General features: G+C 39.3%; 1 protein-coding gene and 1 non-coding gene across 2 annotated transcripts in view; one reads left to right on the top strand and one right to left on the bottom strand.

Moving 5' to 3' along the window:
• Positions 1-966: 966 nt before the first annotated feature.
• Positions 967-16,603, bottom strand: part of LOC116903300 (vomeronasal type-2 receptor 26-like) — a 39,423-nt gene continuing 23,786 nt past the window's right edge. The window contains exon 6 of the mRNA XM_032905723.1: positions 967-1,859. Coding sequence (XP_032761614.1) covers positions 967-1,859 — 893 coding nt within the window. The remainder of the gene's footprint in view (positions 1,860-16,603) is intronic.
• LOC116904732 lies at positions 15,449-15,576 on the top strand. The gene has a single exon (XR_004388422.1). It is a non-coding gene; the product is annotated as a small nucleolar RNA SNORA17 (small nucleolar RNA).

Raw genomic sequence — 16,603 nt, 5'->3', positions numbered from 1 at the left:
CAATGTTGGAAGTATAATTTGAGTTTGTGTTGATGTGTTCTGGCAACCATGTTTAAAGCAAATTCTTTGCTAGAAAAATGCAAATACCTGAAAAGCTACATGTCCTAGGACACCCAATACCATGGTTCTCCAATTCCTTTTGAATCTCTGGCCTTTTACCTTGTCTCTTCACCTAAATCTACTTTCAGACACAGTCACTCCTGGAGAATAGAATCCAACAGATATAAATGATATCAGCTTTTACTAGGTGATTCTGTGGAAGACAATATGAAACTCCCTACTCTAGAAGAGAACAGCATTTCCCATGAAGACCGTTTGTTCTCACTCATGTGACTCAATGTATCCACTAATGTGTTAGATATCCTCAGGGTAGACATGTCTGTGTCTCCCCTGGGACTCTACTTAAACTCTCATCCATGTTGTTCCACCTGAGCAGAGAGAAGAGCACAAAACATTCCTGAGACTCTGAAACTTACATGCTATATTGTTTTGCCTGTGAGGCTTTCAAAGGAGAGAAGCAGAGTCAATGAGTTTTCTACAGCAGAACTCATGGTTACTTTAATATTAATTTGTATATATTTTTTTGAATATAAAGAGTCGGCCAGTATAAGAATAACAGAGAGGAAGCACATTTTTAATCATCTGTTACTTTTGTTTCCACACAAATGGTGTAGGTTTACACTCATTCTCATCCTTAAGCTTTTCTAGTCTTGTTACATTATATTATAAATAACGAGAAAACTGTGATTTAAAGAAACTCTCAGAAAGTCACCTCTAGTTGGCAACTAACTGTGATGACTTTGTTCACTGTAAATGGTTGTCTCCAACCATAGCAGGGAAACTTAATTACATAGCAGTTGCTATTGTTTAGTGGGATGCATCGAATACATACTACTCTAGAATTGTTATTTCTACATGGTTCATTTCATAAAAACCACAAGATATTCCTTTGCCTTAAGGAGGAAGTCATATAGAGAACTTCTTTCTTGGAAGGCCACCTGATCTCAGTAGGATCACAAAGCATTTGGGAAGAAATATACAGCCCAGTAAGCCAGCACTGGAAGCCAGAATTGCGAGAATTTCCACAGCAACCATGGTTTTGCCTTTGGAGCTCAGGTAAGTGGGTACAAAAGAAATCCACACACTGCAGAAAACCAGCATGCTGAATGTGATTGTTTTTGCCTCATTGAAGGTGTCTGGTAGCCTTCTAGCCAGAAAAGCAATAAGCAAGCTGAGACTGGCCAGAAAGCCCAAGTACCCCAGAACACAATAGAAGGCAAGGGTGGAGCCCTCATTACACCAGAGGATGATTTGCCCAAACTCTGACTGCATGTCGACATCAGGGAAAGGGGGATACGTTCCCAGCCAGACTGCACAGATGCACACTTGAATGATGGAACCACAGCAGACTATGGCATTTGAAAATCGGGTCACCATCCATGTTTGTAAGGTGCTTCCTGGTTTGATGGCCTTGAAGGCCACAACTACAATGAAGGTCTTTGCCAAGATAGCAGAAATGGCAATGGAAAATACAACCCCAAAAATTGTTTGTCTTAAGACACAAGTGACTGTTCTAGGTTGGCCAATGAATATTAATGAGCAAAAGAAGCAGAGCATTAGAGAAACCAGGAGGAGATAACTGAGATTTCTGTTATTTGCTCTGACAATGGGTGTGTCCCGATAGCAGATAAATAATCCTAAAATCATGGCTGAAAAGACAGATAAGCTAATTGCCACGGAAACCAAAACTGCTCCTAGAGTATCTTCATGGGACAAAAATGCTGTAATTTTAGGGAGACACCAATTCCTCTGCTTATTGGGATATTGATCTTCAGGACACTTGATGCATTGATCCATATCTGAAAAGGAGGCAGGTGATTTATTTCATTCTATATGTCACTGTCCAGATGTACATATGGGACATATATTTTCAGCACAGCCATTGCTAAATTCTGAAGGCGATATCCCTGGTTACATTCACTGAGGCAGAGACATATTGAAAACAATAGATGAAGTAGCTAACTTTTCTTTCATTATAGAAAAATATATATACTTTGGGATCCATAAAATATTCAGAAAATGAGTAGACTTGAATAATATGAGTGAATCAGAAACCTAGAAAGATATTGAAGGGAAATCAGACAATATGAAAAGTATATTTGATTAGATATGAAAGGAAGAGAAAAATGCACCTTCAAGGTTTTAGGATTTTGTTGTTGATGTTGTTGTTGTTGTTTGTTTGTTTGTTTGTTCTTGTTCTTGTTGTTCTTGTTCTTATTTATTTTCTTCATTTTTATTACTTGAGAACTTCATATACATATCATGTGTTTTGACCACATCTACCACTAATTTCTTCCCCCTGCAACTCCTCTCTCCCTCTCAAAAGTTTTCCTCCAAACTTTTCTTCCTCTTTTTTTAACCCACCGTTGTCAATAGCTCTTTGTTAGGGCTGGGACATTATGAGGGCATCCCTGATTCATCCTGAGACTTTGTCTGTCTTGATCTGGTGCCTCTGTGAGTTTATGTGCTCAAGGTCCCTGTCATGTCTCTTGACTCCTGCTTCCTGATTGCAGATGTCACTCTCTAGCTTTACAACCTCTCCATTTAGTAGTTCACAATCTTCTCTGGAGCTCTTATCCCTGGGACCTCTTGCTTGTTATTGTAAAAAACATAGAAAGTAAAACTTCCCAGCATTAAATGACATCTATGTTTAAGAATTATGTCATATTCTTTTATTTCTTTCATTTTGATTTCACCAAATCATTGTTTTAGAAGATATGTGGAAGTGAATATATTCTAGAGGGGAATAGAATTTTCTTAGATAATAAATGCTTGTTTTTGTAAGTTTCTTAAAATCCTTATTTGCATTCTGATTAGAAGTTTATTAAAGAAGAAATAATTTTGCACTTGATTTTCAATGTATGTTTATTACATATATTTATATTATTTGAGTTTTCTGTAATTTTAGAGAAAAATTCAATAAATCTCTTCCCATAGTATCTTTTTAAAAGAAGGTGTAGGTAGAGGTCTTTGAATATTTAAGAGAAATACAGTGGAATGGGAAGTTTTATTTGCTAAACTTAGACTTCATTCACTCTGAAGGACACTTACATCAGACCCATCTTTAATTAGGACAATAATTACTACAAGTCACAGCACTGAACACCTGTAACTCTAGTACTCAGAAGACAGAAAGCAAAAGATTGCTAGCCAGCCTAGTCTACATACCACATTTCAGGCCAGACAGAATTTCAAAGTGAGGCCTTGTCTCAAAAGAAGAGGAGAGAAAGGAAGGAACAAATGAATGGATAAATGAAAACAATTACATATTTAACTATTAGTTTACAGGTCAGACAAAAATTCTAAAAATACCAGTAAAATATTTATCACTCTATGCCATTAATTTATCTTCCTAAGAGTGGTTCAAACAAGTTCATTGCAGTGGTATATACAGGTCGTTTTTCTGGGGTAGTGATTATTTCATAGTTATTATCCAAAGTCAATGTGCTTGGTTATCAGTTCTGCTCACTTTCCCTTTTGATTTTGAAGAATATATCCTTTGACATAAGCAGCTAGATACTGGTAATTTGAAGAAAAGTGTTACACAGGAAATATAACTAGTTGAACTACTATTGTAAGAGTCCATGATTTGTGAAGAATGGTACCCCAGACTCAAATAGCATGCAACAACAAAGAGCATTTATTTTGCAGAGACCCTACCTGTAGGGGTCTACCATGTTTCAGGGAGAAAGAGAGACATGTGGACTCTGCAGGGTCAATTTAAAGCCTGTTATGGTAGGAATTGGTGATTTTTTACCTTTCTTTTCCTTCATTGGTTGGCTCCATCTCCAGAGAGTTATGGATGCCTTTGTGATCAGTTAAGACTCTGGGGGAATCTGGGGACTTTTGATGATTAACTATAATTGGTTCAAGCTAGGTGGTGGTTTATCTTCTACAACTCTAATTGACTGCCTCTGAGGTCTGAGCTTCCCTTGAATTGAAGGACCTTTCCAGTTCTGGGAACAGAAACTTGTTCCTAGTCTCCCAGCCTGTCATGGAGTCAGTCTGGCTCTGGTTAATTCTGCCTTCCTATTCCCTACTCTGAATTGTAATTCAATCAAATCATTTGTTGATCAGGATTTTTCCCCAAGATCTTAGTCATTAGCCGAGTGCCAACTGTGACCTAGAAATCATATGTTATGGTTGAAAATAAGGGCCTTTTTGTCTTAGCTTCACAGCCTGTAAAGTGGGCTAATGGATGTTATATATATGATTTTTTAATAAATGATTTTAGGACATTGTTTCTTGGAGGCCCAGGAGGCTGAAATGCTAGTCAAAGGCTGGGCAATGGAGCATTTATTAGAAGCATCTGGTTCAGCGATCCAAATGAAAGATAGGCAAACATCATATGGCTTGGGCTGGTTAATGTCAGTTTTTAATAAGTTAGCATTCAGCAGTTTGCAATCTTCAGGTTGTTTGTTCTTCAATGTCAGTGAAAGAATAAAGATTTTTAAACTGTCCCCCACTATCCTCGCTGTGAGGGCCAGTGCACCTCACAAAAGAATAACATCACATGTTATGGGGAAGTAGTCCAGCCATAGACCACCTGACCTCGATAAGGCCTAGCTCAGCATAAACCATCCGGCCTTGATAAGGCCTGGATGAACATAAGCCATCCAGCCTCAATAAGGCCTGGCTGATCATAAGCCATCTGGCCTCATTAAGGCCTGACTCGACATAAGACATCTGGCCTCGATAAGGCCTGACTTACCAATCCTGAGGAAAAAGAGTTGGGGTCAGCTCGCCCCAGAGGCAGGGTGGCCTGGAGTTGGACTGAGCCCAAGCTAGATCATGTGCACCAATGTAAACAAACTAGTGAAATTGCTTTGCTTTGTGTAACTGTTGCCAGCTACCTATGTAATTTTCCCTATAAATACCTTCCCCTAATTGGGCTCTGGGTCGACTCCTCTGTCTCCTGTGTGAGATACGTGTCATCCCCAGAGCTCTGGTTTCTCAAATACACCTCTTGTTCATTACATCAAGACCGGTTTCTCGTGAGTTCTTGGGGGTTGCGTCATCTCGAGATTTGAGTAGGGGTCTTCCCACCCCGCTGGTCTTCCATCAATGAGATGAAAACCTGCTGAGATAAATATAAACTAGAGACAGAAATTAAGTTTATTCTTAGAAATTGGGGAAGGTTAGAAAACTACACAGCCAATGGAAAATTTTTATTCTCAAAAACAGGGAGGAACACTCGTCTGAAGTACATCTGGTCTATGGTAAGTAGATCCAAATTTTATTACTTCTTGATTTCCTGAAACTTGTGTGATTTTTAGTTACAAGAGGATATTCCTTACTATTTATCATTGCATTGAAATCTGTAGTTTAGATAAAAAGATTAACAGATATCTTTAAGACAACAGGAATAGACATGTCTTTGATATCTTGCAAAACTATAATTTTTATAATGACTGGCACACCTTTTTTCATTTTAGTTGAGAGCGCTAAATACAGATTGAACACTGATTTTTTAACATGATGAGAAACATCATTAAGTCTATATTTAGGTGACAACTAAAGGGAATTTAAAACCTTGAGCTTCTGGCTGAATTATAAGCAGCTAATGCTCCATTTGCTTCTCATAATTTCAGTGATCAATGTTAAAATTTTGAACGTTTGAAGTCAGTATATAATAGCATAGATGAGCGAGAAAATCTGAAACTTTTTTTTATTTTGTAGCTATGTTAAATCATTTTCTATTTCTCTAACTGACACTTATATACCTTAAATAATTTTCTGACCCTGAGAATTTACTTAAGCTTTTATATCCTCAGGAATATATATATATATATGTGTGTGTGTGTGTGTGTGTGTGTGTGTGTGTCTGTGTGTGTGTCTGTGTGTGTGTGTGTCTGTGTGTGTGTCTGTGTGTCTGTGTATGTATAATATTCTAATATTCTAATATAATATATACGTTAGAACATTTCAAATTTGTATAGACTTTATATTTTTTTTTATTTAAACACTCATCAGAGACACGAATTGTCGTTACTGAGAACAGTTATTGCAAAAAAGTTTAAATAGGCAGTCCAGACACCGCCCGGACCTGAAGCGAATCAGTCAACAGTTCTCCCAAATCCCATGGGAGGGAGAGCTAAACCTTCAGAGGGGCAGACACGCCTGGGAAGCCAGAAGAGACTACACTCTGCCCACATTTCTGACTCCAGAGGAAAACACCTAATGCCATCTGGGATGCCAGTGAATGGGGGCTCCAGGAAAAGGCAGCACAGGCCCTCCTGGTTGCCGCCCTCATGGAGAGCTCAAAAGCAGCCCCCTATAAGCAACTTGAGCCACAGGACCACAGTTATGACTAGCTTTTCTGCTCCAAGCGACCTGCCTGGTGGACTCAGGACACAGGCCCACAGGAACAGCTGAAGATCAGTAGACAGGAAAAACTACATGCCCGAAAGCAGAAAACTCTGTTCTCATAACTGGCTGAAAGAAAACAGGAAAACAGGTCTACAGCACTCCTGACACACAGGCCTATAGGACGGTCTAGCCACTGTCAGAAATAGCAGAACAAGGTAACACCAAAGACAACCTGATGGCTAGAGGCAAGCGGAGGAACCCAAGCAACAGAAACCAAGACTACATGGCATCATCAGAGACCAATTCCCCCACCAAAGCAAACACTGAATATCCAAACACACCAGAAAAGCAAGATCTAGATTTAAAATCACATTTGATCATGATAAATAAAGGAACAGTAAAAAGCCACTTCTGAAACCTGTTTATATTTTAATTTGGAGCCTGTTAGAAAAACAAACATGTCTGCCCTTTTAAAAAAGAGACCTAGTGGTTTAAACTCATTATCCAATTAACCAATAAACTTGCACAGTAGTGGATTATCTTGATGTAAGAAGCTAGTTGCCTGTTGTCCAGATGTGAAACTATCAGTAGCCATCAACAAATTCAGAGAAATTGAAGAAGAATAGATTGCAATTAACTGAATATATATTACTCTGATGGCCATCCCTTTAGGCTTCTGTGATGTTGATGGCTTCCTTGGGGACACAGGTCTCTAGGTAGGATCAATCTTCAGCTGCCAGGCCTAGCAAATCTGAGTATCCCTCCTGAGGTAAAGAAACTTGGGAGAAATGACCTCAGTTTGTCAATCAATTTTCCAGGTTTATACATGTATACATTATACATACATACACACACACACACATACCTGGAGGTCAATCAATTCTCTTTGTTTACTGTTTAAACTAGGTCCTGCCATCAGAGGAAGCATTGAGGCAGTTAAACCTAGTGGTTAGCATACCACAACCTCATTGTGTCCTTTCCTTCTTGGAGACCTTGGGGTTAGGAGCAGTGTTATTAGGTATTAGTAGTCTCTGTCTCTTAAAGTAAGTTTAAAGATATTAAATGCCATATTTAGCAGATCACTGGTTGGTTTCAGGACCAGTATGTATCTAGAATATCTGACTTAACAATCTTTGTCTGTTTTAATTATCTGTTTTAAACTGTACCTTGCAAACACAAAACAGGAGACTAAATAAAGTTTCAATTTATAATTAACTACATCACTTTTTGGCCTAACTTTCAATTCCTATTGTATTTTGAGTCTTAAAAATCAGTTTTGAATTGAAGGTCTTTCAATATTGAGATAAAAAATTTTAACCCCAAAGCATACTCCATAAAGAGACTTACATAACAGAACATAATAGTTACCAGTATAGTTTAGTTTGGCCTGAAGCCAGTATCAGGACAGGAAATGGTTAAAAGAGCAGAGTGCTTCATCAATCTTATTTAGTTTTGGTGTCTGTATATAGATATAGGCCACATGAGGAGCAGACACTGAATAGACGTTCCTTCAGTCTCTGCTCTAAACTTTGCCTCCATATCCTCTCCTATGGATATTTTTGTTCCCCTTTTAAGAAGGAATGAAGCATCTGCATTTTGGTCACCCTTCTTCTTGAGCTTCATGAGGTCTGTGAGTGCATATCATGTGTGTATTTCTGTGATGGGGTTACCTCACTCAAGATGATATTTTCTAGTTCAATCCATTTGCCTGTGAATTTCATGAAGTCGTTGTTTTTGATAGCTGAGTAGTACTCCATTGTACAGATGTACCACATTTTCTGTATCCATTCGTCTGTTGAAGGGCATCTGGTGTTCTTTCCAGCTTCTAGCTATTAGAAATAAGGCTGCTATGAACATAGTGGAGCATGTGTCTTTGCTGTATGTTGGAGCATCTTTTGGTTATATGCCCAGGAGAGGTATAGCTGGATCCTCAGTTAGTGGAATGTCCAATTTTCCAGAGAACCAAATAACCTTACTAAAAATGGTGTACAGAGTTAAACAAAGAATTCTCAGTTGAGGAAAATCAAATGACTGAGAAGTACCTAAAGAAATGTTCAACATCTTTAGTCGTCAGGGAAATGCAATTCAAAATAACACTGAGATTCCACCTCATACCAGTGAGAATGGCTAAGATCAAAAACTCAGGTGACAGCAAATGCTGGTGATGATGTGGAGAAAGAGGTACACTCCTCCATTGTTGGTGGGATTGCATTCTGGAAATTAGTCTAGTAACTGGGTATAGATCTCTCATGAGAGACACAGCCAGAACATGTCAAATACAGAGGTGAATGCTAGCAGCAAACCACTGAATTGAGAATAAGATCCCCATTAGAGGAATTAGAGAAATGATTGAAAGAGCTGAAGGGGCTTGCAACCCCATAGAACAATAATGCCAACCAATCAAAGCTTCCAGGGACTAAACCACTACCCAAAGACTATACATGGACTGCCCATGGCTCCAACTGCATATGTAGCAGAAGATGACCTTGTTGGGAACCAACGGAAAAGAGAAGCCCTTGGTCCTGCCAAGGTTGGACCCCCAGTATAAGGGAATTTCCAGGGGGTAGTATTGTGGGGGTTGATGGGGAAGGGAACAACCTCATAGAAGAAAGGGATGTGGAGGGAATAGGGGGCTTATGGACAGGAAACCAGGAAAGGGAATAATATTAGAAATGTAAATAAAAATCCAATAAAAAATAGCAAAAAACAAATCATCAGAGTGCTTGACCGAGAGAACTCTTTTCTAGCTTTGGGTTACTGGTGCCTTGTCAGAGTTTAGGCAAACTGAAAAGAGGGGAAGGACTTTAATAGCCAGTGATTTTAAACCATTTAATGTTGTGACCCTGTAAAAATTTCAAAATATGAATTTCTTAATTTTTTGTTTTTAGTATTATTAGTAACATATTTGATACAATGAAAAGAAAACAACAAATGCTTTCCTTTTGAGTACTAGGCCATCTTGAATCTTGAGAGATGATTTTAGGGTCTGGTATTACTGTTTGAAAACCATTTATTGAATAGTGGTAATTTTTCTCTAACAAACTTGATTATAGCGGTAATTCTATAGGGTCCACAAATCAGGGACAGTCAAAACCAAGAAAAGCGTGACCAACCAAGGTAACCAATTAAAAAGGGATTCATACCAGTCCTGAGATTCATTTTTTGTTCATTTTTTTGTTGTTCTTCTAATTTTCTATCACTTAATTTGTTTTCAAACTGATTTATAGTTTTTCTGACTACTCTAATATGATCAGGCAAAACACAGCATTTTTCTCCTAGAGCTATACACACATAAGTTACATTCTGAAAATATAATAATTTTAAGCCTCTTCTGTTTTGTAAAGCTACTTTATCTAGAGAAGAAAGCATCTTGGACAGTGTTAATAGATTTTCAATTTCTCTCACATCACTACTTATTGTAATGCATAAGGTTCAGTAATTCTTGTCTTGCAGTATTAGTGCTGAAGCTCCAGTGCCAGCTGCTCCATTTCCTCCTATACCAAACAGGGTGGAAAGACACAGCATTCACAGCAACCCTTTTCCCTTGGTCATATTGATTCTGAATAGCTTCCTGTGTGTATTAAGTTATTCAGGGTACTAGCTGTACCAGGATACAGAAATCAGATGATATATTTAGGACTAAGGTATGAATACAAGGGCTGGGTCCTGGTGTATAGGCCCACCAAGCATCCTCTGGAGGCAACAGGTACCCATACTCTATATTGGCAGACATTACAATGGAAGTGCAGAGGAATGAATGTTCTAGAGGTTTCTGATTTTCAATATAAAGGCATTGTCTCTCTTGACTGGAGGTTCAACAATTCATTCTGATTGTTGCCATCTCCATGAGCACTATCTGTTGTCTGCAAATACTTTCCAGGAACAGCCTTTCCATCATAGTATAGGGGTTAGGCATTAAGCATAACCAACAGTCCAGTGTCAAATCTGGATGAGAGGAAATTATTACCTGGAAAGAAGCTTGTAACAATTATAGGGGTGTTGGTTCACGTGGTGAAGTAGGTTTTGTTGGAGCAGGATGTCAGTGAAATTGTCTCTTGGTTTAGGGTGGGAATGGGAATAGGTGTGGTCAAGGGCTGGGATCTGGTCTTGCTAGGACTTTATTGGGTTCAATGCATACCCTATCTAACAACCAGTCAGACAGTGAACAGAATTCCTCCAAAAGAGTCCTCTCCTCTTATATATCCTCTCAGTCCACAAACAAAACATGTATCCCATCCTGTAGCCTGTTTTCCTCTTTCTGTACAGCTTAGTTTCAGGGGTTACAAGGTGGTTAAGGATAAGGAAGACATGAGAGTGCTGAAATTTTACTAGCAACATAAAATAAGATTTTAAAGGGACTAGGGGACCCAGTAGATGAAGCCTTGAGCTATTTTTTGTGTGTAGTGCTGTATGGTGTGTGTGTGTGTGTGTGTGTGTGTGTGTGTGTGTGTGTGTGTGTGTTCCCAGTGCAATAGATTATGGCTATTTTGAGAGGAAGTCATAATGCCTGGAGAAAAGCAAGTATTTTTTCTTAGTGTTGATGTCTGTTTTTGAAGCAGTCAATAATCCTGTCTTGATATATAGACCCCTGTATATGAACCATGGCAAAGACATATCTGTTGTCAAGTATAACTGTTGGCTATAGTCTCCTGTAACAATTTTAAAGTCTGAATTAAAGCTTTCAACTCAGCCTTTTGGGCTGATGTTTCTGGCTGCAAAATAGTAGTTGTTGAAACAGCAGAGTCCAAGTCTACAAAGAGCCCCACCCACCACCACACTCTTAGTTGTATTTTTGATGAAGTTTCTCCCATCTGTGAAGTAGATGCCATTTGGTATTAGACCAGGATATGTAAAAAAACTCCAGCCTAATGTTCTGGACATGCCCCCAAAACTGGAATCATGTTACATATCTAAGGATGGGTCAGGTAGCCAAGTAGCTGGATTTATGGAAGATGTAGGGTATATATCATGCAAAGAAGATTTAAAAGTAGAGCCTGAAAGTGTTAAAAGTGTACTGCTCTGACATTGGACAGCCATTGGATGGGTGAATTCCTGATGGTTCCCTCAATAGCACTGAAGGGTGTTACTAACACGTTTCTATCCTATAGTAACCTTGTCAGCATCCTTGACCATCAGGGCAGTGGCAGCTATGATCTGGAGGCCGGTTGACCATCCTTGGGCCACTGGTTCCAGCTTTTTAGATAATTAAGCCAATGGTCTCTTTCATGGACTCAAAAATTCGGTGAGCATTTCTTTTGCTATCCCCTTTTTCCATCCACATACAGGTTTAATTGTATGTACAGGTACAGGAAGCCCAGAGCCATAATTGCAGCATGACTTTAAAAAAATTTTTTTAAAAGTCATGTCTACTTTAGTGTTCCATTTTAGTTCATCTTCCTGTCCTCTTGTAGCCTCATATAGACTTCAAAAAGTCCTTTTAGATATTCTTTGGGGCTCTCATTTTTTCTCTGCATCACCTGGATTACCATTAAGTGGCTTCTCAGAGACACCCCATCAAATTCTGGCACTAGACCCAGAGCCTCTCCTTACATTTATCAGTCTTATAATCCTAGTTAGGTTGAGCTAAGGAGAAGGCTGCATCACTATCATGCTGGACTTTAGTGTGCATTCCATTTGCTCCTGGAACCAATCTCTAGGCAGCTCCCATGGTTAAACCTTTTTCCTTATTTTTGTTGTGAAGAGGACCTGGAGCAATTGCCAACTGTCATGTCAGGTGGGCCAGTGAGTTAGCATGACTGAATCTAAAAGACCTATAAATAATGAGTGTCTTTCTGAAAATTTTGGGTTTTGCAACTTTCAATTATAAATATTCCTACAAGGAAATGGCAGACAAATCATGAAGTGTCTCCTCTGCACATCTGTAGGTCCTGCAGACTGTAAGGATTAGGTTATAGTAGAGTCAGCCCTCTGGGCAGTAAAGGCCCAAATGTGAAGTGGAGTCCAAGTGGAGTGAGGAGTGTCAGGGGAGTCAGGAGCTGCTACTTCCTCTGCCTTTGCTGGTAGAGCAAGGGCAGCAGTGGTAAGAATAATGATATAAGAAGGACTGAAATCCTCCTGAGGTGCAAAGTGAGGAAGCAAGTCAGTAGGGGTTCAAGGTAGAATCTCCTGAAGAAGAAGGAAGGTTGGGAGCAGTGCAGATGATGACAAAAGGAGATTCAACCAAACAGGGTCCTTTTTGACCATGCACTGCCATGTTGTGATCTGTGGCCCTTGGGCTCATAGACAATGACCTATAAGCAAGGAGCCATCAAGGAGAAGCTAGAATCTAGCTGTTAATCTTCCTGAGATAGTTACACCATGGACAGATTTGCTGCTCTAGGCAAGGCCAAGATTACATTTTAGGAAATATTCATGCTATTACTATGCTATATATTTAGCATACTAAGTATTAGCCCACACTTTTGAGCAGATCTCTACAGAACAATGAAGATGCACTGTCTTGTAGTGATCCTATATAGACAAATAGATGATTTTATAATTTCTAATGATGATCCTATAAGAATTCATAAAATTATATTAGCAATTGTTAAGATCACTTATAATAGGACTGCTATTCTGATTCAAAACCAAAATTAGAACTCTGCAATTCTTGAAGTGTACCAAGTTAATTGATTTTGAGATAAGTATGCATCTAGAACTTAGAGCACATTCCAAGAGATTGTAAAACAATAAATCAAAGACCATAAACAGGGAACTAATAATTTCCTATAGGTGCAGAAAAAGAAGATAAGTTACTGACTGGGTTTATCTATATAAAACTTCACTAATGCCTTAGTTATAAAAATTATAGTTTTTAACTTTCAGTGAACCTGTAGAGCTAGTATTAGATGATGAATGTTTAGCTACATAAATATTCTTAGTGGATACACATATAAAAATTTTCTGTTGTAAGCTTATTACTCAATTTATGATTTAAATTCATGTGTATACTTGTGGTGAACTTTTTACCATGTGATCGTGTATTCTGAAAGATGTATAAGTGCTGAGGACAGTGAGAGAAGAAATCCCCTTTTCCTTAAAGAACTGAAGAAGAACATTCCAGAGAAGAACATTTTAGAAGAACTTTCTTAGAGATATTTCATAGAAAACTGTTAGAGAGAACTTAGAAATAAAGAATAAAATCACATTTCAAAAGTTTCTTCCTTGGATCATCCTGCTTTATAAGTGGGCCATTTATTTCTGCAAAGGATTTTTAGTTTGCCAGAATAAACAACCAGACATGAGTCATCCATAACTCCATAAAATGGTTTAGGACTAAGCTCAGTGGAGTGATCTCTATCAGTCTCATCTTAGATTTCAAAGAAAAAATTTTACAAGAAGATAAAAAGCACAAACAGAATACACACAGGCAGACACAAGTGATATTTCTGGAAAAATGAAAAGAAAAATAAAAAGAAGGCTGTTTTAGACTGTCTTCATTCCTGCACATGAAAAGCCCATAGAACCACAGCTGATTCAGAAATCAGATAAGAACTAGCAAGTTCCTCAAGATAGGGAGCTTCAGGAGCATCCTCCACAGCCCCTTGTTGTATAACAGAATAGTCATCTTCTTTGCCACTCTTGGCCTCCAGATTAAACCCAAAACACTAACAAAGAGACAGACAACAGACAACTGGGCACTTACCAATTGGAAAAGAAGAAGGAAAAAAACTGAACTATTTGGGTGAGGGGTCTTCAGCAAATCCCAGACAAGCCCCCAAATGTAAGGGTCTATGATTGACAAAACATGATACTCCAGAATCAAATAGTATGCAACAATAAAGAGCATTTACTCTACAGAGAGCCTGAATGTCAGGGTCTACCATAATTCAGGGTGGAAGACACAGGTATGAACTTTAAGGGTCACATTAAACCCTGTATGGTAGAATTAGGTGATTTTACCTTTGAATGCTTGGCTCCATCTCTAGGAGTGTGGGCACATTTGTAAATGGGAATTGGGGGGACTTTTACTGGAAAATATATAGATGATATAGATATAGAGATAGAGATAGATATACACATATACATACATATGGCTCAAGTTAGGTAGTACAGCTCCTGACTGGCTGTCTGCTAGGTGGTGGGGAAGTTTCCTGGTTGGCTGCCCCTGATGGGTGTTTTTTGTTTTTGTTGTTGTTGTTGTTGTTTTTGTTGTTGTTGGGGGTGTTGTTTGTTTGTTTGCTTGTTTGTTTCTTATCTGGAATTGATTTGTTCTTCCTTTTCCAGTTCTGAGAAACTGAAACTTGGGCTAGTCCCCCAAACTGCCAGTTTGAAGCCTGTCATGGAGTCAGCCTGGCTCTGGTTCACTCAGTTCTCTCATCACAAGGGAATAGATCAAATACTCTAAAAAGCATATAATGGAGTATATGAAACACATTGGGCCATAGAACCCAGTATGAATGCATTTTCAAAGGTGTATGGTGAGGCCTCATTGAATTTAGTCCATGTAATGAAATATTTTCATGGTGATAATTGCATGATCTGTGGAAGCAGCTGAGTCCAGAGCACATGCCTAGCATATATAAGGCTTTAGGTCCAATTCCCAGCACAAAAAAAAGTGCTAAATGCAGGATGATGATAGAAATATTTTTCCAGGATATTTATTACAACAGGATTTTACCACTGTATTAAAACCCTGATTCTCAGTAAATAAAAACTTGTATATTTGCAAAGTGCTCTTGTAAAATTCAATATCTGTAGACATAGCATCAAAATTGTTGTTTCAGATTATGAAATGTGGTAAGTGTTGACGTACAAAGGTAATGTTATACTTGGCAGATGTTAGATTTGAAGGAAAGGAGATTCACTGAGATTCGTATATACTTAAACATTAAGTCGTCTGTTGATGGCTTAGAAAGTACTGCTATGGGGTGAAGAGGGAAAGATTGCCAGAAGCATATTAGGCAAAACTAAAGACACATTAAACAGGTGGTTTTCCTAAGTATCAGTGTGGATATAATTTCTTTCATGTTTATCTATCAATGCCAATGTATTACTTTTCTAAAAAACAAAGCAACCCCCCCCAAAAAAGAAAAGAAAATCAGGTTGTATTTGAAGTTGGTAAGAATACTGAGCAGGGACTGCTCCTAGAAGTGTTGCAGGTGTAGCTGCTGTGTCACACGTATGTCAGTAATTGGCAGGAGAGAGGCTATGTCTATCCACAGTGTTCTGACCTAGGAACATCTGAATGAGTAGTAGCTCAGCACTCCCTGGATAAAGAACATGAGATGACCACCAGTCTGGTGCAGCATAGACCCCAATGACCGTGAGGTCCATGAGCAAGCCACAGATTAGAAGAAGTCTTTGTGGGACTGAGGGCTCCTGGCTGTAGCCAGGTCAAGACAGACAATCCTCAGAAGATATTGCTCAGGACAAATAAGGTATGGGCTTGATATAAGCCCTTTGCCAGCTGCAGGACTCAAGAGAATGAGTCCCGAACATCCCCTGAGCAGCACAATAGACCTGACCTTAAAGCCTGAGGGCATGTAAGCCATCCCCAAGGGCCTGAGCAAAGGATAGCTGGTCAGGCACTTGACTGGCAGTGACATGGGTGGGGGAGAGATGCCTTCCTCTTTGCCCCTTGTAACTTGGGAGAGCTGTACCTGCCCCTTACGTACTGCAGAATTTGGGAGAACGGGCCATAAACCTTACCTGGTCAGCACAGTAGAGCTGACCCTGGATGGGATGGTTGCAGGTGAGCCAGCCCAAAGGACATCAGTGTGGGAGAACCATCCCTGCCTCTTATCTACTGGCCATTGGTGCTGACCAAGGATAGACTGCCTCCTTCCCTCCCTAGTGCCTTGCCATCTATGGCAGACAGAAGAGCTGGCCCTGAAATTATGGGAGTGGGACAATTGGACATGTCCCTCACCAGCTGCAACACTCAGGAGAACAGTCCTTGTACCCCACCTGAGCAGCAGGGTAGAGGTGCCTTTGGAATCAGGGGTTTTTTGGGAACTGGACCTGAGAGCATAAAGGCAGGAAAGCCAGTGGGCTGACAAGCTCAGGTACGTCTCAGGCAAGGATCCAGGTCTTTGAATTGGTCCATCCCAACATCTACACTATTAAAAACTGCTGGAGTGCATAAAGGGTCCAGTACTACATATCTAAAACTACAAGATCTCTGTGACATAGGACAACAACAGAATATTCAAGAGTGAGGTTTTAGTAACCATAGAGTAGCAGAAGCCAGGGGTTCATAGCAGACCAACAAGTATTTGCAATGAGCATCGAA

Source organism: Rattus rattus, chromosome 6 (assembly GCF_011064425.1).
Source record: "Rattus rattus isolate New Zealand chromosome 6, Rrattus_CSIRO_v1, whole genome shotgun sequence".
Classification (NCBI taxonomy): domain Eukaryota; kingdom Metazoa; phylum Chordata; class Mammalia; order Rodentia; family Muridae; genus Rattus; species Rattus rattus.
This window is presented reverse-complemented; position numbering and strand designations above follow the sequence as displayed.